General features: G+C 41.8%; 1 protein-coding gene across 4 annotated transcripts in view; it reads left to right on the forward strand.

Moving 5' to 3' along the window:
• Nucleotides 1–248: 248 nt before the first annotated feature.
• The window catches only part of zcchc14 (zinc finger, CCHC domain containing 14), a 49,588-nt gene continuing 25,206 nt past the window's right edge, over nt 249–24,630 (forward strand). For 2 of the 4 annotated variants that reach the window (XM_083916761.1, XM_083916762.1), the window contains exons 1-3: nt 249–1,583; nt 9,450–9,671; nt 23,637–23,871. In XM_083916761.1, the coding sequence (XP_083772887.1) occupies nt 1,089–1,583; nt 9,450–9,671; nt 23,637–23,871 (952 nt within the window). In that variant the 5' untranslated portion in view covers nt 249–1,088. The remainder of the gene's footprint in view (nt 1,584–9,449; nt 9,672–23,636; nt 23,872–24,630) is intronic. The other 2 variants (XM_083916763.1, XM_083916764.1) reach the window with 1 other exon arrangement.

A 24,630-nucleotide genomic window follows, 5' to 3' on the forward strand; every position in this document is an offset into this window, starting at 1 on the left:
CGGACGTGTATCTGGCACTTTAAAGCAACAGTAATAAAGCGGAGAAATGTATGAGCGCATGAGAAAAAGATGTGAAATAGCAGGGCGGCCTGAGCCAATCACGATAGAGGCTTCGCATGCAGACGGGACTCGCAGCCAATCAGAGAAGACATCTCCGACGGTGGGCTGGTCTTGCTGCCAGAGTTGGGTTAATGTTATACACAGCTGTTTTTTCTCGATTTCAAGACTCATGGCAGAATGCACGGAGCGGAGAACAACATGTTGCACTAAAGTCATTCACGGACTCGGAACAAAACAAACAAAAGTATCATTTGTGAGTTGTTTTTTTCTTCAGCAGCGGCGTTTGGTAATGTCTCGTTATGTTATAGCCGTATTCTTCCCAGTGGCAGCGGCAGGAGCTTCAGGACACACTCATTTTGTTTTTAAACTTTAAGCTAGCGGAGACTTGCTAGCCTGAGGACTTTGTCACAGGGCTTCAGACCACCGCTGCTCGAACAAAAGTGTGGAAAACCATGAGGACGGAGGAGCTACTGCACAGGAAGGGGTCGTTTCACCCTGTGGGACGCGAGAGCGGGCGGCTCTGATGTGACTGAGCGTCTCCTTGAATGGGGCGGTGTGTTGTGATCTGCCATCCTGCAAGAAGGGTAGCCTACCGTCAGGGGGGCAGCGGTCCGAGCGGCGGGGAGGGACACGGCGGAGGGACTCCTGGCTGCTGAACACTAACCAGTCCAATTTGGCTTCACGTGAGGCGACTTGGTGAGATTATGGTTCGGAAAGAACCGCTGCTCTGTCGCCGCCGCTTCGCCAACAAAAGAGAGAACTGTCGCTTCTTTCATTTCACCGCCGCGGCCCCGGTGTGTGGAGACAAAGAGTGACAAGTGAGAGACAGCGGCAGAAAGTTGACTAAGTAGCTCCGACTTTATGGCCGCTCTGGAGTAGCGCTGCTCGCACGCGCCTGCGTAATTACGCACGCACACATAGACACGCGCTCCCTTTGTTGTGAAGTTTACCCTCCGTTGAAAGTCTGACATTTTAACAACAGTTACTGTGCGAACTAGCTCGAGTAGAGTCTGAGTGGATGTGTGAGTATGGTGGAGAGCCGGAGCTGTGTCCAGAGGGAGGGGGTGTACCGCTGGTTCTCCTCCCTCACCTCAGCCCAGAGAGCGGAGTTCCTGTGCGGCCTTCTGGACCTCTGCGTCCCCATCGAGCTCCGCTTCCTCGGCTCCTGCCTGGAGGACTTGGCCCGCAAGGACTACCACTCCCTCCGGGATGCAGAGATCAAAGCCAACAACCCCGCGGACCTATCGGGCCTCACAAACATCACGGACGAGGTGGTGCGCAGTAAGCTGCTGGTGTCCCTCGCCTTGCTCGGGTCGGACAACAGGGAGGCAGCGGGGGTCCTGTACCGGACCCTGACTCACATAGACACGGTGATCAATAACTACGGGTTGGCGCTGAACGATGGGAGGACCGAGGAGCAGTTTCTTTTACTGTTCACCATGGCCTCTCACCACCCGGCCTTCAGCTTCCACCAGCAGCAGGTGCTGAGGCAGCAGCTCAGCCACATCCAGGACATCCTGCAGGTGAGAGGGATGCTCAAAGTAGAGAGCCACGAGAAAGTCCACAGGGTTATCAGGAGGGAGGAGCAGGGGCCCAGACTGTCACTGAAATGAGTGCATATCACTGAATATTAACTGGACCCCTATTCAGTCTTTTTCAAGTTAAGAGAAATGTGTGAAATAATTTGACTAAACTCAATTCTTCAATGAAATAATTTTATTTACCACTAGTAGAGTGAAGTGTAGAAAGTAGTCGGACGCTTTAATACACAAGAACATGCTTTAGGACATATTGTACCATGGAGTTTATTTATTATGGAGAGATGCACAATCTCATTTTGATGAAGGGTTTTCGGTGTGGACTTCCCCTAGGTCCGAAGATTCAGGCTTCTTACAGGTGCTGGAGATATTGAATTCAATTTTAATGTGTTTTTTTCAAGGTGTGAAAGAGTGCTTGGATTTTGGATAACTGCTTGGATTTTGGATAACGTGCTTGAAACAGCTCAAGATGTAGATTATATATGAGGCCAAGTCTGACACATTTTGAAACACAAAACGTTTGTTGTGTTTTCATTTGTCCCTTCTTAGAATTACAGCATTAAACTTATATTTGGTTGTTTAGAGCTCAGTAACTTCGAATTTAATGGGATGAAGAAGTGCAGTAATCATACTGTATACACTACATCTGTGAGGTGCTGGAAAAGCTTGAAAATGCATGTTGACATGCTTGAATAGGCTTGAATATGACTTTGAAAAAGGTGTAGAGAGCCGGTGTTATTTGATCCCATAGACAATCAACAGTTGAGCCAAAACCACAGCCTAATATTAATGTTTGGCAAAACTTCAGACTTCACCAAATGCATAAGAAGGTTCTGTCCTGGGGCATTTATTAGAGTCTGAATCTTGGAAATTTAGAAAAAACTGTATCATTCCCGGGACTACTGTATCTCTGAATTCCCTTTAACTCTCTCCAACCAAATCACACACACTTAGACTATTCTATGTGATCTTCTTTTGATAACTAATGTAATATTTTTTCATTGAGCCTCAAATGAAACAGTTTGGATCCCCCCCGGAGAGGCCTGCCTCACACTTTGAAAACCCCTGATATACATAATCTGACACACAGAACGTGTCTTACCCAGATGCATTTGAACTTTAACTAACAATTTAATAATTCAGTTCACCCACTCAGATGCCAACACATCTGTTGAATGAGAAATATATGGACACAGACGGTGGGTACGTCCACAAGGCCCAAAACACCCCCCCCCCCCCCCCTTCTTAAAAAGTTTTCCCTTAAGACAGCGTCGTCTCAAGAAATATCTATGTACACACGAAACCATTAAAACCGACTCAAAACACTGTAGTACAAATGCCAGGCCTATATGTGGCACTGTAACTCTGCTACAGAAATACACCGAAAACGGAGAAGAAGAGATGAAACATAAAAATTGCATCATGTTATATATCACAATTTTTCAGGTGCTCGAGGACGTTTTGACTAGACAAAACTTAACAAAAAAAACGACAAACAAAAAAGAAAAGAAGCTTACGGTTAAAAGTGAAAAGGTGGGTTTTGAGGGCTGACTCGAAAGACGGAAAGGCGTTGCGAATATGGCTGGTAAGTGCATTCCAGAGGGGGGTACGGCTGCAACAAAGGCTCTCTAACCCCGGGTCCGGAGCTTAGTCCCGATGGGCTGGAGGAGGTTGGCATCAGTGGACCTGAGGTGACGCGTAGGAGTGTGGCGCTGGCTGAGGTCAGAGAGGTAGGGAGGGGTCAGGTTGTTCAGGACTTCGAAGGTGATGAGTAGTATTTTAAAATCAATCCGGTATTAGATAGGGAGCAAGTGGAGGCCGTGGAGAACAGGGGTAATGCCGTCGAAGCGGTGGGTGGAGGAGAGCATGAGGGTATCAGAGCTCTGAACATATTGAAGTTTATTGAGGATGTTGTTTGATGAGCCATATAGGACGGAGTTACGGTAGTCAAGTCGTGATGAGATGAATGCATGGGCCAGAGTTTCGGCGGCTAAGAGTGATAGGGTGGGACGGAGACAGGCGATGTTCCTGAGGTGGAAGAAGGCTGTTATGGTGATTTTGTTTACATGGGGAGGAATGAGAGGGCGGGGTCCAGGATGATGCCATGGTTATGGATGCTAGTGTAGCAATAGAACCATCAATGTTTAGTGAGAAATCCTGGGTGGAGCGAGCAAGGGAGTTTATGAAAGTTGTGTTGCATCCAAGTTTTGATGTCAGTGAGGCAGGTGGTGAGGATGGAATGGGTGGCTGCAGAGATGGTCTTGGTGGAAAGGTAGAGCTGAGTGTCATTGGCTTATCAGTGGAAACAGAGGCCGGGGCATGCGCATAAAGCCTGCGCGCTGCATACAAAGCCAACACATCAACAACTAGAAAGTGTTAATTGTTTGTCGCTCTCCGTAGTAGCAGAGGAGCAGAAGATTTTGCTGTAGTAAACCTAATAGGCCCAGTAGCTTCTGCAGCACAAACACAAGCATGTAGTCCACCATTGTTGTTGGCTATAAGGTCCAGAGGTGGGGCGAGGACATCATTGCTTCACAAAATATGTGGGTTAGCTGTCCAGACGACAACGCAAGGGTGGCATACTGAGATTTATCCACTCCTGGACCTGGTGTCAGAAAATAACGTTTTCTTGCTTCCAAAAACACTGCATCCGTCTGGATGATCGGCCAAAACTAAACAATCCTTTTGCGGTTACAGCAAAACGCATCTCGGTGTGGATGACCCCTGTATCAGGTGTTAAAAGTCTAGCAGGTTTAGAGAGACTTGCGATGTGTAATCAAGTGGGAAGGCTACTCATGTAGCAGCTCCATAAACGGTCCTTTACAGTCCTATGGGTGTGAATGGCAAAAACAAAAACAATCATTTCTACTGACTGAGAGTGTGTGGTCACCAGTGTTGGGCTCGTTACTCAAAAAATGTAAGTTACTTTACTTATTACTCAATGAGACAAGTAATTGGTTACACTAATTGTTATATTACTTTCTGTTACTCCTTAAAAATGCCACATCCTGTCCTGTTTGTCCTGAAAGTGAACCGTTATAGTGTATGTAATATTGAAACACGCTGCACTAAAAGTACATGGGCCTTTCGGAGCGCTGCCAAATAGTCTTGAATAATTAATAACATGACGAGATATGCAACAAACTGCTGCATCACCTGAATAAAGCAGAGCGGATGTCGGCAGATGTAGAGACAAAGTCTTTATCTTTGAAAGCTTTCTTCAGCTTCCACTCCATCAGAGTGGAAGCTGAGCTGAAAGAGTATTCTTCGTCCAGATGGCTTACAAATGACTTTTTACCTGGGAGTCTTCTGTCACCTGTGGCCGGTGTTTCAGTTTAACGAGTGACCTCGTTAACTGGCAACTTTCAGCCGAGTGCGTCTGCGGTAACCCAAACTCTAAACCTAACCCTCGGTAAACAGGAAGATCTCTAATTCATTTTCTCAATAAATCTATTTGTCTAGCCTGTTTGAGTAAACATACACACACATAAACACACATAAACACGTGTGTCACATAGAATTTTATGCAGCACTTTAAAAAACGAAACAAACAAACAACTTTTTAGTAGATGCAAAGTCATGCCGTTGTGGGCAAATTAGGCGAAGTCAAGAGATTAAACAGGTGCTCCACCATCCATGTACCTGTTACCCCGGTGTAGTAAAACATATCTCAGAGTATCTCTCTTAAAAACAAGACGTACCCAACACTGGCTGATGCTAACCTGCGCTGGCTGCTCTGAGTTATCACCACGTCCACCCATCTAACAGGGCTCTGGCCAGAAGTGAGGTTTTTACCTGCTCAGAGGAAAGAAAAAGTCAAACTAATTCCAGGCTTGGGCAGAGGAAATATGTTACAGATGAGTACAGCACACTGACACATTACCTATACACTAAAATTACAGGTGAGACATAGTCAATGACAGGCTACCTGTTGACACAACAGACCTCAGTTTTGTGTTTTTATGTGGCGGACAAAGTAAATGACATGCTTGTGGGTGAAAGCTGACAGCCAGCAGGAGTTTATGATGTTGACCACAGCTGAGGTCAGATTATAAACAATATTCTTTGTAGTTGGCTTAGCTTAAGGAATAACTTGTACATCCAAGACTCACAGCAGCAGTTTGTAATGATATCAACATAAGAAAATGTCAGCTGAGAAACAAACCAAAAGAACCTGCTTATATCCACTGTAGTTTGAGTCCCTGGGTCTTCTAACAGCTCAAAAAAACTTTTATCACCTTGATACTTTATGACGTTCCCTAATTCTATGGGAATTCCTTGAAAATATGATTGATGACATGCTCCAAAAGTCCCCTACAGAAACCTCTATTACAGATCACTACAGGTTGGGTTCTCAGAGAGCACAGCTGTAAAACATTGTTAATACAATGGATCTTCATAAGCTCTATATGTGATTAGTGTTGTTGCATAGATTTGTTCATGCACAACCTGTGCATCATATAAAATGTACATTTCACAGTCCATTCCTTGGTGTAATAACAGTACTTTATGCTCATATCTATATTTTTTTACCTTCAGTACCACCACTTCAATACTTGTCTACATTTTGGTATTTAATAGTCAGAAGAAATAAAAAGCTTGACTTTGCAAGTATTATTATTTTTCCGAAGTTCATAGCAGGGTCGTTTCCAGGGGGCAGCATGAGCCACAGGGAATCTGGTTATGCGCCCCAGTGAGATCGGTCTGCAACATTAATGTCTCTAAGAGGCTCTAATGCTAAAGATATTGCTATCATATGAAACTACCCAATGACTTTAATAACAGCCCAAAGTCAGACTACATTTTGGGAGGGAAAAACTGGCAAGAAACGGGTCCCTTGACCTCTGACCTCAACATATCTGAATGAAAATGTGTTCTTTGGATACCCACGAGTCTCCCCTTTACAGACACGCCCACTTTATGAAAATCCAGACAGTTTGGGGCAAAAACATGCAATATTTTTTATGCAGGACAAATATGTTATTTTATCCTATTCTAAAATGGAGTATTTAGATATTTCTGCATACTTGTGTCCACAGATAGTGTTTATTCAGTCTTGAATTGCATACATTAGGTATGTCTGAAAAGCTGAGTCTCTGATTCAATTAGCCCAACTGTATTCATGTGTGATGATGTAAGTATGTTGAAATCAAGAGGGTTTCTTAGCAGTTTCCAGAACAGAGGGGCTCACCATCCAATCACTGGAAAGGCAGATCAGAGAAAGGATTTTTATATGGTGTTTCTCAAAGTCTGGATGTTATATTACGTGATTTTTGACCATTTTTTTAATCAATTCTCAAGTGGTGAAAATTGGGGATGTGACGGGACCCTCTGCTCACGAGACCATACGCGATATTGAGTTCACAAGAACGAGATGAGATGAGATTTTAACAACATTTGAAACTTTCAGTATTTTCTTTACATGAGCAGTTGATTTTAGCAGAAGTGGTGCTGCAGGTATCTTTGCCTAATGCTCGTGTTAGCCGCGGTGTAAGGCACTCACGCCCGTTAAGTATAGACCCCTTCCCAGCCCCTGGGCCACAGCGAGGCGGACGGGGCCCTCGGCGTCTAAAAGGGCCCCACCCCATCAGTCAACATACAGTCTTTGCTTCTGTCCGTGCATGGAAGCGTTGCGAATTTGAAGTGTTGTAACGACCGCCACGCTCATCTGACAGAACAGATACGTTTCCCATTTTATTAAATATATCGACCCACACCTGCGTTTTCTCACGCTGTATACGTGTTTTGAACATATGAACTGTATCTATAACTGTATCTATATATACGGATCAGCTGAGGCTGTGTGCATCCCTTCCTCACTCGCTTCACTCGGCGGAGAAATAAAGTCAATCAGTTAAACTTTTGATTTCTTCCCATGGAGTTGACATGAAAACTATTTGGGTTTGGTGTCTGTGTGTGTGTGTGTGTGTGTGTGCACATATACTTTATGCTACCCCTGCATAAGTCAGTGCCCCACTTAAGCCACCCCAGTCAAAATAGTATAGAAACAGCATAGCATAGCATTATGTGCTTTGTCACTATACAGTGCCTATAGAAAGTCATGATACCCTATTGAAATAGTCACCTTTTTTTTTTGCAGTCTGAAATGATAATACATAAAAATATTTGTTTTTTTCCAGCGTGATTAACACACATTACCTTACAGTCAAGTGATTTTTTTTTTTTTAATTTCTGAAAATGAATTAAAAAAATGAAAAACTAGAATAGCAGGGTTGTAAAAGTCCCTTTAGAATAACCATTATAAACATTCTCATGTTTAACCAATCACCTTCAAGATCACACACCAAGTTAATTTGCCTACACCTGACAAACTGTGGTGTTTTTGAATAAAATCAGCTGTTTCTTGAGGATGGAGGATGCATGGTAACACAAAGAAGACTTCACCATGGTTGGAAAGATGCTTTAGAAAGAGCTGCAGGATAAAGTTGTGGACAGGAACAAGTTAGGAGAAAGTTATAAAAAGATTTCAAAGGCTTTAACTCTTCCTCTGAGTACTGAGTATTGTCCAGAAGTGGAGGCATATGGATCCACCCAGACCTGGCCTAGATCGGGCCGCCCCTTTCAAACTGGACAACTGAGCCAGGAAAAGATTGATCAGGGAAGCTGCCAAGAGGCCCATGGTGACCTTAAAGGAGTTACAAGTCTGAATGGCAGAGGTTGGTCCATCTGTGCATGTGACAACAATTCCACAAGTTCTACATGTTTGACAGGGTGGAGAGAAAGAAGCCTCTTCTGAAATAATGTCACACTGAGTCTCATTATAAAGAATATTCTGATGCCATGTGTTAAAGGTGATATGGTCACATGAGACCAAATGTAACTTTTTGGGCTGAACTCCAAGCGTTACACCACCCAAAACACCCCATCCCTACAGTGAAGCCTGGTGGTGACAGCAGCATTATGTTGTGGGCTTGTTTCTCTTCAGCAGGGACTGGGCACTTGGTCAGAACTGAAGGGAACATGGATGCTGCCAAGTTCACCCACATTCTTGAGGAAAACCCTTGTCCCTGTGTTAGACACTTGAAAATGGGCAGGTGGTTCACCTTCAGCATGACAATGACCCAAAACACACCGCCATAAAAACAACTCAGTGGCTAAAGGACAGGAAGGTGAATGTCCTGGAGTGGCCCAGTCACAGCCCTGACCTGAATCATACAGAACATCTGTGGGTGGACTTGAAGAGAGCAGTCCATCAGCGCTCACCACAGAATCTGACTGAACTCCAACAGTTCTGCAGGAAGAATGGGGAAATATTCTCCAGTCTAGGTGCACAAAGCTGGTAGAGACACATCCAAACAGACTGGTGGCTGTAATTATAAAGCAAAAGGTGCCTCCACAAAGTATGAAATCTGAAAAATAAATTGTTTTATCTATTATCATTTCAGGCTGTACAACAAATAAAGTGACTATTTCAAAAGGCTACGATGACTTTCTATAGGAACTGTAAATATAAGCACACAAGGGTGAATGGGATATGGATTATGGAAATGAAAGAAAATCATTCAGTCAAGTCACTTTTTTTTTAATCGAGCACATTTAAAACAAACACATTTAGAATTGAAGTACTTAACAGAGATACTCTTAATGATGAGGCATTTTTAAATTCAGTTAATTGTCTGGTGTTATGTATGTAATGACACAGAACTCTTTAAGATTAAGTGGCAATATGTGGAATCCATGCTCCTGTGACTCGGCACGACACTGTGTGGTGGTACGAGACAGCCAAATTGGGTTTTTTTTGTGATAAAAAAGGCTAGAGATAAGTAGGAAAAAAGATGACGTATCTTACTGTGTTTCCGATTGGTCATCTGCACATGTTGGTTGTTGCAGGTGAGCAGGGCAGGAGGAGGAGAGAGTCAAACAGCAGGCCCCGGTGGGGATCGAGTTTCTGCATGTTACGCCCAGCCACATCACCACTATCACCATCAGACCATGTCCCTGCCACTGGCCTCATTGTCCACCGCTGCCTGCTCCCTGCCTGATGCCAGTGCTGCCTGCCTGCCCCCGTCTGCCTGCCTACCCTGCCACACACACTGCACCTGCTGGCACCAGGTAGGGAGCAACACAGCCAGTTAGTTATCATGTGCGTGTAACAATAGATTGGTTGTCTGCGGTTCTGGTTGTTTTACGCCCTTCATATTTTGTTGCTTGGGTTAACTTTAAAAGGCAGTTTATGTCTTCAGTTGTCTTCAATTCTGGTTTGGAGTGCATGCAAAAGTGTAGCTTTCATTGGAGTGAATGAGCTGCCTTGTTTTATACTTTGACATCCATGAGATGTTCCTATAAACTGAAAGCTCTCTGTTTTGAATTAGGGTTTAGAATAGAACATGAATTCCTATTAAATCGGTGATAGCAATTCTAACTGTATTATATCGGGATTTAAAATGGATACTAAAGTCATGCAAATGTCCAGAAATAAATGAACATTCTTTCCAAGTAAATGTAACGGCAACAGCAACAGACGAGAAGAAGACTTCTATCTCACATTAGGGCCTGACCGATACGGGATTTTTGAGGGAAAGAATCCACCAATTCCCAACATGGCAGCTGATGTAGTGAATGTTAGAGCTTGAAGGAAGATAGACCTTTTTATGTGGATTGTGCACCGATAGGAGTCTGCAAAGGTACTCAGAAGGCTGCTTTCATCAACAAATAACTTAAGTGAAGTGTGTTTATCACTCCAACTCCAACATTTGGAGATAAACAACCTGACATCATTCTGCTGAGGCCAGTGTGATCAGACTTCAACAGTAAACATCCTGCTTCTATCACTGACACAAGAAAGTTAAAAAAAAAAGACGGTAATAAAACGAAACACAAGCACTCAACAGCTGATTGTTTCTGTGCCTTCAAGTGCAGTCAGAAATGTCTAAACCATAACAACGATCTGATGGGAAAACAATAGCGTGTAAGTGTAATGTTAAGTGCACTTTTGGGGGTTAAAGAACACAACAGGATGTCTTCCACTGCCACCACTGGGTGTGTGAAAGCAGCCTTATACTGTTAATACAAACTCAACACTTCTTGTCTCGGTTTAAAATGAAAAACACTTCAGAAAAACAAGGTGTTGAAATAAGCAGGATTATGTTGTTGAATTTATTAAATTAAAGCCATGGTGACAGACACAGGGAGTTTTTCACCCTTGCTTTCTGATCATAAATCAAATTATTCAAGAGCCATCCTTTATTTGACTTTTTGAGGAAATACAGTACATGAACCCTCATAAGCTGTGAGCAGCATTTGTCTATGTGTGTGTGTATGGGCGTATGAAAGGTGGGGATTCAAACAAACAGTGACATGTATTCTTGGTTGCCATATCTTAGATGATCTTATTTCCCTATATAGAGTGAATTCCTTGCCTTTTCATCTTGTATCACCAATTTAATAACTACGGTAATCTGAAGCGGAGAGGAGCTGGGTGTGGAGTTCTGAACCAGCAACCTTGTCTCTGCTGATGAAATCACTCAAACTTAAAAAATGTATTCTTGTAAATCCAGTACAGGTTTCTAGCAACAAGATCAGTGGTCAACCATGAACTGTTGACAAAAGAGGACTGGAAGAAAAAAAGACCGTAGTTGTTTACAACTAGTGGTCCCTCCGCCTAAATGTGTAGTAATGAAAGGTGGAGATCATAGAGAGAGGGTGGGGGTTCCCAGTGATTCAGTGAAGTGAGTGGCTCATTAACCCTCTGTTACAGTAACATCTGGGATCTCATTACAAGGAGCTGATTAGGGTCGTATTCTTTAGACACCAATCAGGAAATGTGTAGGAAAAAAAGAATCTGATACTTTCTCATTGGGAATGGAAGAAAGTTAAAGACACATGAGAATGTATTTTGTTCCTGTCTTTCACACAGACGTAAACTCACACACAGAAGCAGGGAGGCATACTGTTTAAACATGTGTGAGCAGTGAAGGGAAAGTACCCAGCTCAGAGAGGAGCGTTTGTATTTAGTGTTTTGTTGCCCTTGGCTCCTGCTTAGTGCAGGTCAGCACATTTCTCTATGCTGAAATCAACCCTCTGTGGTGTGTGTGTGTGTGTGTGTGTGTGAGAGAGAGAGAGAGAGAGAGAGAGAGAGAGAGAGAGAGAGTGTTTGCATGTATGTGTGTCTCCAGTGAATCCCCAGGAAGTTATAAATGCTCTCCCCCCCCCTCTCTCTCCCTCTCTCTCTCTTTCTCTCTCCCTCTCTCTCTCTCTCTCTGTGGCTCTCTTTCCTTCCCTCAGTGCTCTGAAGGGTATGACAGGGTTACACTGTAAACCAGAGTAGTCACATATATTATCTACAGTAGAGCAGCTTTTAGTGATTCCTAGTGTCACCTCCTGTCGATATTAATGTGACGAAATAGCGTTCACTCGGGGCTGCAACAGTGTGTATCTGGACTGTAGCTGGGTTTACATTAGCTTAAGTGGAGACAGGCGACGATATTAAATATATCTGTGTTTTTAGATAGATTTTTCAAGACATGTCCTTAATTTCTATTAGTTAGGTTCTTTAAAGCTGCTCTAATCAATATGTCTGTATCAACAATGGATCAAATGATTATGTGTAATGTGTAAGGGGTCATTTGTAGTGATGAACCCAACAGAAAAGTATTATGTCTCTTAAGTTCTTCTCAGCTCTCTAGAGCATTCAATCAAGCATCTGTTATTTATTTAGTTTTATTTATTTTAGTGATCGTCAGCGTCATTTCCCAATAAAAAAAGCTTTGTGAAACCCACTGTGCACCACCTGCCAGCTCCAAAGGGCACAAAGGAAACGTTTAAGACTATTTGTCGATCATGGCTACGTATTTAGCAGCTAAAGAGAAAGATTGACTACTAGACTTTTTCAGAAACACAGTTACAAATTAGTGCTAATGTTTCTCTGTGTCTGTGTAAATAGGCAACCGTTTGCTAACAAGTTAACAACAACAACACATTAATATGGTTGTGATGTGTTATTATTATTATAAACTAGCATTGTATATCCACTAAACCAGACTAAAGCAAGGGTAATCTGGAAACCACTAAGGGCGCACTCACACTGTCCTTCCGCACCGTGCCCTGTGCTTTAGGGTACTTGTCCCCCCTCCCTCTCCCCCCGCGCCCCAGCCCCGTTTGTACTCACACTGCCTGGGCCTCGGCCAATGCTTCTTGCTGTCCATAGGACATCACGCCGTAACACGTCACACGCATTGAACGCGTGTGTGTGGCTTTGTTTACAAATCCTCCGTAGTCCTCGGAGTTTTTGTGCGTCTTGTCGACTGTTTTTGAATATTTTCATCGACCAAAATCTGCAGTAAACACTCCACCTCCACTTCACACCAACGTGAACCTTTCACCGCCATTGTTGTTGTTGTTAAATGTCCGCGCATGGTCCGTCTTTCATCTCTCCTGTGTGACCCTGGCCTTTTCCTTTTACTTCAGTTCAGTTTAGGTTGTTGTTGGATAGATCCTCAAAAACAATAGTGCAGGACCAACAGTCCTGGCTATCTAACCCACAAAAACACTGCGGCAGTGACTCATTTATCACTCACCACCAAACCACAGTTACATCTCTCAATATAAAAAGAAACTCGCAAAGAAATATGTTTAAAATAAAAAAGGAAACACAGGGGCTTCTAACACCGCTCTATGTACTATTGGTTTATAGCGTAATGTTTTATAAGTTCATCATATGAAATATCTCAAGCTATAAACCAGTACAGCTGCAAGATAAAGGTAGGTAGCACTACACATACAGTAAATACTCATTGAAGTCCAAATACTTCAAAATTGTATTTAAGTGCAGATGAGTAAATGTTCTTAATTTCCCAAAACAGGGTGGCCATTGCAGTCTGTTCATCCTCCAGGATTTTAAGTTAACTTGCATGAGCATATTCTAACACAAAGCAGCTGGATGCAGAGTCACTCCAGAGGAAAAATAGTTGAATTAGATTAGCCCGAATGGGATCTTGCAACAGTGCAGCGGTATAAACACACACTGGCCACATCTGTTGGGCCTGTACAAACCTGCATAATCACCCTATTATATTAGTGCTTTATATATCTATAAAAACAGTGCCAATGTCAGAGTTAACAGCAGAGTTGTAGGAGAGGGAGGGGAGTGGCTGTCAGCACATCTGTGTTTTATAGTTTTTATGTTTTTCAGGGAGATTCACATGCTGTCCACTTATCTGGAACGTTTCTTAGTTTCATTCCCGTACTGTGTTTTTCTGTATTTTCCTTGAAATCCTTCAAAGTGCTTCATGCTGTTCTCACGAATGCTGTGTTTACTTCATGTACCTACAGTGTCACAGAGTCAGACTCTCCTTCTCCTCACTAACAGTCTGCAGACAGAGCGGGGAGTTGGCAGGTCGTGCAAGTAACATGCGGATGTGGCAGTAGCACACTTAATTGTTTTCAGATCTAGCGGCCCATGCTGTGCGTACAATCGCAGGCAATAGCACCTTGGGTTTTCTGTCAATAAAAAAAGAGAGCCAAGCTTTTTATTTCATGAATCAGCATTTTAAGAGGTTTCCTGTTGAATTAGTGACCTTTATTAAAAAAAAAAAGGTTAATACATACACATACATGGACAGACAGGCATGTTCTGTTCATGTTTTTAAAGCTTAGCTAAAGACCCGCTCGTGTCCTGAGCTGTGTTGTTGTCTTTTATTATTGTCATTTTACTGTTGTATACTTGTTTTTTTATTTACATTGATTTCATTTATGTAATTAACATATATACTGTATGTATTTGCATCACATTTATAATTTGTAATTCAGCATAGAAACAGTGCTTCCTCATGACAATACTGGCTTTGAGTTGGAGTAATATATCATCATCTTGTGAGCTCTAGGGATTCACAAGGCTGACTGTTTGTGGTCCAGGATTCTCATGTTATGTCTTGTAAAACATGCATTAGCCTTCAATTCCTGAACAGTAGACTGGGCGATAAAGACAGTTGTAATTATACAAAGTTTAGTTATTTTCCCTTAAACCTGCTTTAGTAGGTTTTTTATGGCCTTTTAGAGGCATCACAGTAAGCTGTAATTACAACACATTATCGCCTTATAAATATATCTGTTTACTTGGAGTTGTGTTGGCAACCACCTGATAAATGTAAGTCCAATATTCACTCTCCTTTTGGCTCTGTTTCGGATCTCTACTAGCTCCTGAGGGAAACATCTGGCTCTTTAGCTGCTAAATACTCCACTAGGTTCATCCGATGGTCGCTAACTGCAGCTGGCGGCTGAGCAGGTGCTGTACAGTGTAGTGTGGTGTGTACAGCTAGATGTGCTTTGTTCTCAGCATCTCAAATGTGAGATTTTGCTGCAGACTGAGAGCCTCAACATTCAGCTGAAATTTGCTGAAACACTGTAGAGGGCCACTGTCCTGCATGTTTTAGGTTTCTCCCTGCTCTAACACACTTGAGTCTAAAGATTTTCAAACCTGTGACAAGCTTCAGCTGCTTGATAACGAGCACATCATTAGATTCAGGTGTGTTGGAGCAGAGAGAAACCTAAAACATGCAGGACAGTGGTCTCCAGGAGCAGGGCTGAGCAGCCCTGCTTAAGAGAAACTACAGCTGTCCGTTGGTTTGTCACTGTCACTATGGGTGACCCCTTTAATATTATGCATATCATTTGAACCTTTGTCAAAAAAAATTAAAAAAAATTAAGAGCAGCTTTGAAGAGCCCTTCTAATAGACACACACCAGCTGCAATGCCAAATCGGGACCACTTCCGTCTATAAACTCAGCCCTCATTTTGATCTCAACTATACACCAGTAATGTTTTGAAACTATCACAGTGACAAAATCTTATCACAGAGTGTGAGAGTCTTGTACAGGTAACAAGAAACATCCTGCCTCTATCACTTCCACGGGAAAGTTTTAAGTGGGTAAAAAAATGAAACGCAAGATCTTAACTGCCTGAGAGTATATATATCACCTGACTGTTTCCTGCAACAAGCTCCAGCTCAGTCATTCGGTCTCTCTGTTTCTTTTTTTCTCGGTTTTCTCTATCAAATAAAGATGCCTTCAAGTGCGTTCGGAAATGTCAAAATCATAACAACAGAGATCATAACAACAATCTGACCGAAAACTGTGAAATATAAATCCTACTTTATAAATTCTACATTAGGGGAATAAAGAACACAACATGACGTCATACAAACAAGCCTTAAGTGACACTTCCAACAACAGACAACCCTGCGACAATTCTCCGGATCTGCCCGAGGGAGTGTGAATGCACCCTAAAACACAGAGAGTCTTGACATTGTTGCTAAAATGATAGATTAGACAGTGTGACAACAAGATATTTCCAGTGCAGCTCCAGTGGAACAGAAAACGTTTCTAATAAATGTCTGCATGAGCTCTGATTTCAAAACTCTTAAATGGAAAAAAAATGTTTTAAAAGCAATAATCCAATACCCGGTTTTTGAGTAGTATTGAAAGGCTCTCTGGGCAATCAAGGGGAGCCTCTGCACCTACAGAAGATGGATCAAGTACGAGCACATCCAGACAGGTGCAAGACAAAAAGTACTCAACTGCAGGAAACAATAGAAGGTTTGCACACTGTCAGGCTCCAGTACAAATGATTTATTAGTTTACTTTAAAAGGCAACATTTTGAAACATTGCTTTCACACATGGGAGAAGTAAACCTTCAGCGCTTTCTATCTGAATGGGTTGATTTGAACTAGGGGGGTGCAATACGACATTATTGGATCGTGAAGGATTAGAACGTGTTGACGATCTGCCAAAGTAGAGATATCGTGGTATCGTCTATAGGGTTCATTCTATCTATCGCTGTTCTATGCCCTGAGCAGGTTTTTTTTTTTCCTAAGCCAAATCCCACTTTTGGCTAGTCCGCCTCATGCACCGCCCTAAAGACACGCTGATCAACCAATCATAGTAATTTCTTTGGCTGGGGCTCAGAGGCAGAGCGGATCGTCTACCTTTTGAGAGATGACCGGCTCCTCCAGTCCACATGTCAAAGTGTCCTTGGGCAAGACACTGAACCCCAAATTGGTCCCTGTGCTGCGAATGGGTGTGTGAATGTGGTGTGGATGGTTAGATTAAATAAGATGATACGTAGATGTCAACTTCCATCAGTGTGAATGTCTGTGTGAATGGGTGAATGTGAGAAATAGTATGAAAGCGACTTGAGTAGTCATAAGACTAGAAAGGCGCTATATAAGTACAAGTCCATTTACCATAGCTGAAAATGTAAACATAACGGAGGAGTTCCATCGTTTCCTAAGCATGCAAGTGTCAGACTGTAGCGTCACATCTACGCTGTCTCTCCACACTTATTCATAGAATTTGTGGAAGAAGCTGTAAAACATCTGCCTAAAAACGGGTATATGTCCCTTGCAAACCGCAGACTCCTAATGTGTAGTGATAATAGAGAGCACCATGTACCAACATACCCCAAGACATTTTTAAAAAAGGTAGTTGATATAATATCTACAGTGCTTGAGGAAGATTTCTTAATGCCCACAAGATCAGTGAGGTCTTGCAGGGACATAGAAGAGAAACAGTTCAAAATTGATAGCTGAGTTGGATGAACAGAATACAGAGTAGCAGAGGGGATGATGCTATCCCATACATCTCTAATGTCATTGACAAAGAAGTCAAGAAAGTCACTGCAGTCCTTATTTGAGAACACTGGCACTTCAGGAGGAGCAGGAGTGACAGTATTGTTGATGGTGTCAAACAAGACTTTAGGGTTCAGTTAACTGGAGCATATAAGGTTAGTGAAGTAAGATGCCCACGCCTCCTTAACCATACGCTGTATTGTTGAATTCAGTTAAAAGGTCTTTGTGATAGAGCTGATGAACATGGAGCTTGGTGGTCCTCTGTCGTTCAGCTCTCCGACATTTACGCCGGAAACATTTAGCCAGGGGGGTGAGGTGACAGATGGAACAAGTCACACTTTCCATGGAGCCCCTTTAATATACATATTAAAGGGGTTTACCAGACAATTAATGTCAGCGTCAGAAGGCATCATTGTGCTTGGGTCAAAAGCTGCAGAAAACTTTTCATTCAAAATGTGAGAGCAGCTCACACGTTTGCTGGGCAGTAAATCTAGATTAGACAAGTCGAATAAAACACAGCTGCGGTCAGTTAAATGCAGCTCCTTGGAGAGAATGGAGTCAATATTTAAGCCAAGTTTGGAAATAAGGTCCAAAGTGTGACCCCTGAAGTGTGAGGGACCAGACACGTGTTGGATGAAATTAAAAGAAATGAATCAAATCAGCAGCAAAGGTGCAAGAAATGTCATTGACCTGAATATTAAAATCACCAACCCTAACCACTCTGTCCAAACCAATATTAGAGGATAAAAAAATCACTTAATTCAGACATAAAAGAACTGTTAGAACCAGGGGGTCAGTAAATAAAAATAAAGGGTCCAAGCAGCCTGAACTCTACAAGCTCATGAAAACACACCACATGCATGAACTGTCACATCGTTGGCAATAAGGAATAATAAGGAAAAACGGGGGTATTTTTGTCTGTTTTACCCTATAGACGTTACAACAGTCAAAATGCTGGTGCTAAAATTCTGAAAAAAAAATCACATCTTTCTGCTGGTTTCAGGTCTGTTTTCAAATACTTTGGTGAAGTTTGATCAAACATTTTGGGAGATAGAAAAAGTTTTGCATACAGTCCTAATTACAGTTAGACACTGAATGTCTCTGCAGACTCATCAGGATGTACGGTGGATTTATTTTTGATTTATTGAGGTTTGGAATACAAAATGTCTAGAAATGTAGATTTCTTGTAATAAGTCACGCCCACTTTAATCAATCATTACCATATTTTATGCATCAACTGAAACATGACCCTAGATCCTGAATTTCATACAAATCCATGTAGCCAAGTACGAGATAGAAACGTTTCGCATTTGTGGCGCCCCCTAGAGGGGAAGTACAATTTGCATCAATAATTGAGCTCAATGAACACGCCTCGAATTTTGAATTTTTGAATGAGTTATTGCAAATTGAAAATGACTTATTTTGATAAAAACTGCTTGGCTTGTATAATCTAAACTGATTGATGTATGAACATTTCCTTAAGGACTTAAGTCCATAGATGATCCAGACAAGTTTTTGGGATGATGGCGCAAATGTTTCTGACGAAGTGTCGCAAATAGGATTTTGAGGAAAGTCTTTAGCGCAGAAGAGCATTGGAGGAAAGGATGCAGAAGAGATTAAAATGATGAATTATGAGAGTATTGCTAAAACATCGATTTGATTGTTACTGTGGCACCTTTAGGTAAGGTTGTTAAGCTTATTGGTACGTAGGGACTTTTTTGATGCCACGTGTTTAAAAAAATACAGTCTACCAGTAGCCTGCAGCAATGCAATATTCTTTAAATGAACTATGGCCAGTAAAGTAGAATAGAATAGAACAGTAAAGCCTTTATTATCACTGTATTGCATGCAACGAAATTAGAGTGCAACTCCTTTGGAGCGTACAAGACAATATAAGTTCAATTAATCAGCAATTTAAAAAACAATTTAAGGACACCTAAAACGACTAAAAGGTGTATAAAAAATATTACAATGTAAGAATAAATAGCTTCATGCTTGGGAAAAGAGGAGAATGAATGGGAGTGGCTACGTTTTGCTACATTTTGATATTGATAGTGAATGATTAATATAAATACTTTTGCACTTGTAATGAAATTGCAAAATAAAGTGTGTGGGCTCTGAAAGGACTTCATCTTGCATTCAGGTGCACCTTGGAGAAACTTTAACTGTTGTTGTAAAGAACCCTTCTGACTTTTTCTGTACCAGTGCTATGTGGAGGTTGTTACAGTTTTTCTCAATTGCTAAAACACTAAACCCTGTTGTCTGAACCAATTTCTCTGTTGCCTGAACACACTGATTGAATCAATCACTCTTTTGTCAAAACCAGGAGCACTTTTCACCTGTTTAGACACAACTTACCAACACATTTTCATTGTGATGCACCTGTGCTGCATAACGGTGAGCACAGGTGGCAAAAGTCAAACACAATTAAAGCACAGTTGTCACTACTTGAACACAACAACTCAAAATTGATCACACTTGTGGTTAATGATGTGAGGGAATATATAAAGCCAGTTCAGAGAGCACTGATTTGTGAGGCACTACAATGGATAGAAATCTGAGAGGAAGAGTTTGTGTGAGAGGTGGTCGAGGTGGTCGAGGTGGTCGAGGTGGTCAAGGTGGTCGAGGTGGTCAGCGAAGACAAAGAACAGTAATACAGTTTTTCTCGATTGCCAAGACACATTTCTTGAAAGCTTCTCTCCTTTTCTCTAAACTGTGAACACAAACCCCAATTTTCAAGCTACATTCACAAAACCTCAGACTCTTCTTGCGAACCAAACTTTCACCTCAAAACAGTTCAATCTGTGCCCAAAACTGAACTTTGTTGTCAAATCGTGCCCCAAGTCAATCAAAATTAAAAACACTACTGAGCAGCCACTAAACACTACATAGAAAAATAGAAAACACAATGTGTGGGGAGAACATACCTTTCCTCACACCCTTATGTGACAGTCTTTCAATTCTACAAAAAGAGAACATGCAGTTACAAAACATATACATGGAATACTAGGCCTACAGACAGTTAGACTAACCCTCTATTACAATACTACAGTACATTGGCACAGTGATGTACTGAAACATATATTTACTTACAGTATACTGTGGTACAGTATATACTGTAATATGTCAGACAGTAATTTGCTCTCAACATTTACATACTTTACTATAATGTCAAAAAAGATAATTACCTGTTCTCTTCTCTAAATCTTGGGACTATGGTGGACACAATGAATCTACCGATGTTTGGTTGTACCCTTTGTCCGGCCTCCCTCATGCTCATACCATGGACATGAACATGGTCAATCACAGTAGCTATGATTTCATCGGATATTACTGTTCTTTGTCTTCGCTGACCACCTTGACCACCTTGACCTCCTCGACCTCCTCTCACACGAACTCTTCCTCTCAGATTTCTATCCATTGTAGTGCCTCACAAATCAGTGCTCTCTGAACTGGCTTTATATATTCCCTCACATCATTAACCACAAGTGTGATCAATTTTGAGTTGTTGTGTTTAAGTAGTGACAACCGTGCTTTAAGTGTGTTTGACTTTTGCCACCTGTGCTCACCATTATGCAGCACATGTGCATCACAATGAAAATGTGTTGGTAAGTTGTGTCTAAACAGGTGAAAAGTGCTCATGGTTTTTCCAAAAGAGTGATTGATTCAATCAGTGTGTTCAGGCAACAGAGAAATTGGTTCAGACAACAGGGTTTAGTGTTTTAGCAATTGAGAAAAACTGTAACAGATGAAATCAGAGCTACTGTGATTGACCATGTTCTTGTCCATGGTATGAGCATGAGGGAGGCCTGTAATAAGGTATACTGTAAGTGAATATATGTTTCAGTACATCACTGTGCCAATGTACTGTAGTATTGTAATGGAGGGTTAGTCTAACTGTCTGTAGGCCTAGTATTCCATGTATATGTTTTGTAACTGCAAGTGGCAAATGCATACGATTTCTGATTGTTTTGTACAAGTGCTGCGTGTAAATGCCCAGGATTTCTGTTTTTTGTCTTTGTGTAAAGTGCTAAATGCAAGTTTTTTTGTTTTGCAACATGCATTCACCTTCATGTCCTGAGAATTGTGTTTTCTATTTTTCTATGTAGTGTTTAGTGGCTGCTCAGTAGTGTTTTTAATTTTGATTGACTTGGGGCACGATTTGACAACAAAGTTCAGTTTTGGGCACAGATTGAACTGTTTTGAGGTGAAAGTTTGGTTCGCAAGAAGAGTCTGAGGTTTTGTGAATGTAGCTTGAAAATTGGGGTTTGTGTTCACAGTTTAGAGAAAGGGAGAGAAGCTTTCAAGAAATGATGTACTGAAACATATATTTACTTACAGTATACTGTGGTACAGTATATACTGTAATATGTCAGACAGTAATTTGCTCTCAACATTTACATACTTTACTATAATGTCAAAAAAGATAATTACCTGTTCTCTTCTCTAAATCTTGGGACTATGGTGGACACAATGAATCTACCGATGTTTGGTTGTACCCTTTGTCCGGCCTCCCTCATGCTCATACCATGGACATGAACATGGTCAATCACAGTAGCTATGATTTCATCGGATATTACTGTTCTTTGTCTTCGCTGACCACCTTGACCACCTTGACCTCCTCGACCTCCTCTCACACGAACTCTTCCTCTCAGATTTCTATCCATTGTAGTGCCTCACAAATCAGTGCTCTCTGAACTGGCTTTATATATTCCCTCACATCATTAACCACAAGTGTGATCAATTTTGAGTTGTTGTGTTTAAGTAGTGACAACCGTGCTTTAAGTGTGTTTGACTTTTGCCACCTGTGCTCACCATTATGCAGCACATGTGCATCACAATGAAAATGTGTTGGTAAGTTGTGTCTAAACAGGTGAAAAGTGCTCATGGTTTTTCCAAAAGAGTGATTAATTCAATCAGTGTGTTCAGGCAACAGAGAAATTGGTTCAGACAACAGGGTTTAGTGTTTTAGCAATTGAGAAAAACTGTAACAGATGAAATCAGAGCTACTGTGATTGACCATGTTCTTGTCCATGGTATGAGCATGAGGGAGGCCTGTAATAAGGTATACTGTAAGTGAATATATGTTTCAGTACATCACTGTGCCAATGTACTGTAGTATTGTAATGGAGGGTTAGTCTAACTGTCTGTAGGCCTAGTATTCCATGTATATGTTTTGTAACTGCAAGTGGCAAATGCATACGATTTCTGATTGTTTTGTACAAGTGCTGCGTGTAAATGCCCAGGATTTCTGTTTTTTGTCTTTGTGTAAAGTGCTAAATGCAAGTTTTTTTGTTTTGCAACATGCATTCACCTTCATGTCCTGAGAATTGTGTTTTCTATTTTTCTATGTAGTGTTTAGTGGCTGCTCAGTAGTGTTTTTAATTTTGATTGACTTGGGGCACGATTTGACAACAAAGTTCAGTTTTGGGCACAGATTGAACTGTTTTGAGGTGAAAGTTTGGTTCGCAAGAAGAGTCTGAGGTTTTGTGAATGTAGCTTGAAAATTGGGGTTTGTGTTCACAGTTTAGAGAAAGGGAGAGAAGCTTTCAAGAAATGTGTCTTGGCAATCGAGAAAAACTGTAATACATTAATTTGTGTCTCTAACTTTTTTGTCTTTTTGGTATCTAAAGAGGTTCTGAGTATTGCTTATATACTAGTATATAAGTATCAAGTATAAAATTCTGGTATCATAACAACCTTACCTTGAGGTCAATGAGTGTGATTGTTTGTGCCTGAATTCGCAACCCATCTGTCAATTTTGGTTGTTCTTGGATGCATTTCTTTTTTTTTTTGCTGCACAAACACTTTTAGCAGAGCTACTTATCACAGAGAGATTGTTTTGATAACAGGAGTATCTTTGGAGTTTTTCCAAAATCAGGAGATTAGGAGATGACAATAGCTCCAGGTTTGTGTTTGGCTGTTCTCCTCACAACTGCTCCATGAGGGAGTTGCTCAAAAAGAGTGCCCTCTCATTCAACAAAACTAAATATTGGTTTGCTTGCGCTGCCGGATCTTGCTCCCCACTTTGTGTTAGCACTGTGCCAGCCCTGGAAATACTGTCGCTTTGTTTTTGAGTTTCTTCAAGCAATGACAGCACAGCATCAGCGTGAGCATTGCATTCACATAGATGTTGAATGTTGCCTTGTGTGTGTTTTTTGTGCCCATGTGAGACTGTGAAGGCAACTGGTTGACAGGAGGGGGCAAAGTGTGGGATTGTTTTCATATGGTCACGCTGCAGCAGAGGTATGTTCTTTTTTGCAGTCGACTCCTCTGTAAGCAAAGAAAAACCACCTTGAGGTCTCAATTATATTGGTACCGCACATGCTCCAGTGTGCAAACAAGTTGTCCTTGAGGTTAAAGAGTTAATGCTTTGCTATGCTGTACTGTATCTAGTTAACCCCGACCTCTGCTCTGTGGTTTTAACCTCTCTTTTCTCACCCCTGCGCCCCAGATCCAGAGCAGAGATACTGGCACAGTCTCAGGGCTGGGTTCAGGGGTCACCACGGCACAACGAGACCAAACAGTCAGTCGGGAGCTTAGCCCTCCTCACCCAGACCTTCCTCCTCCTCCTCCTCCACCTCCTCCCCCTCCACCACCATCTTCTCATCTGCCTCCTCCTGTACCTGCTGGGCAGGGCCAGGATACAGCCGCGTCAACCAAGAACCACAAGGGCAAAGCAGGAAAAGGTGAGTTACTGAAGCAGTCATTACAGCAGCTCTTGTTTTTATATTCCTACAACGTTTCTAAATGGTTGTTAGACTCCCAGAAGAACACCAACAGTATGATAACCCTGTACTATTTACAGTATGGGCCTTTGTAATGGAAATATTCTCTAATGCGCTGTTTTTTTATTCTGTTACTTTCTACTTTTCTTCATCTCATTGTCTCTCTGTCTGACTCACTGTATGTATGTATGTATGTGTATGCCATCATCCCTAGCCTCCATCCATGCATGTCAACATGATGTGTGTCTGTCACATTATACACCAAGTTTAAGCCCAGTCGAACAAGATGTGGCACATCTGAACGCTACAACTAAGCTCAAGGAATGCTGCCCTTAGGCTAAGGTGTGTGTGTGTGTGTGTGTGTGTGTGTGTGTGTGTGTGTGTGTGTGTGTGTGTGTGTGTGTGTGTGTGTGTGTGTGTGTGTGTGTGTGTGTGTGTGTGTGTGTGTGTGTGTGTGTGTGTGTGTGTGTGTGTGTGTGCGTGTGTGTGTGTGTGTGTGTTGCAGTGTAGCATGTCACTTAAGGATGCACGTGGTGTCAGGTTCATGGTAATGCATTCCATCTTCACCAAACCTTCTAAATAAGCAGTTCTTATTGTATTGTGATCAAACTTAAGAAGCTGCTGATGTGTGATAAATCAACCTGTTGCCATGCCTTCTACAGTGCATCTACATATGAAATGGAAAAATTACATTTTTCTATTACATTATTTTTGATTTAA

Source organism: Echiichthys vipera (assembly GCF_963691815.1).
Source record: "Echiichthys vipera genome assembly, chromosome: 7".
In the NCBI taxonomy this organism is placed as follows: domain Eukaryota; kingdom Metazoa; phylum Chordata; class Actinopteri; order Perciformes; family Trachinidae; genus Echiichthys; species Echiichthys vipera.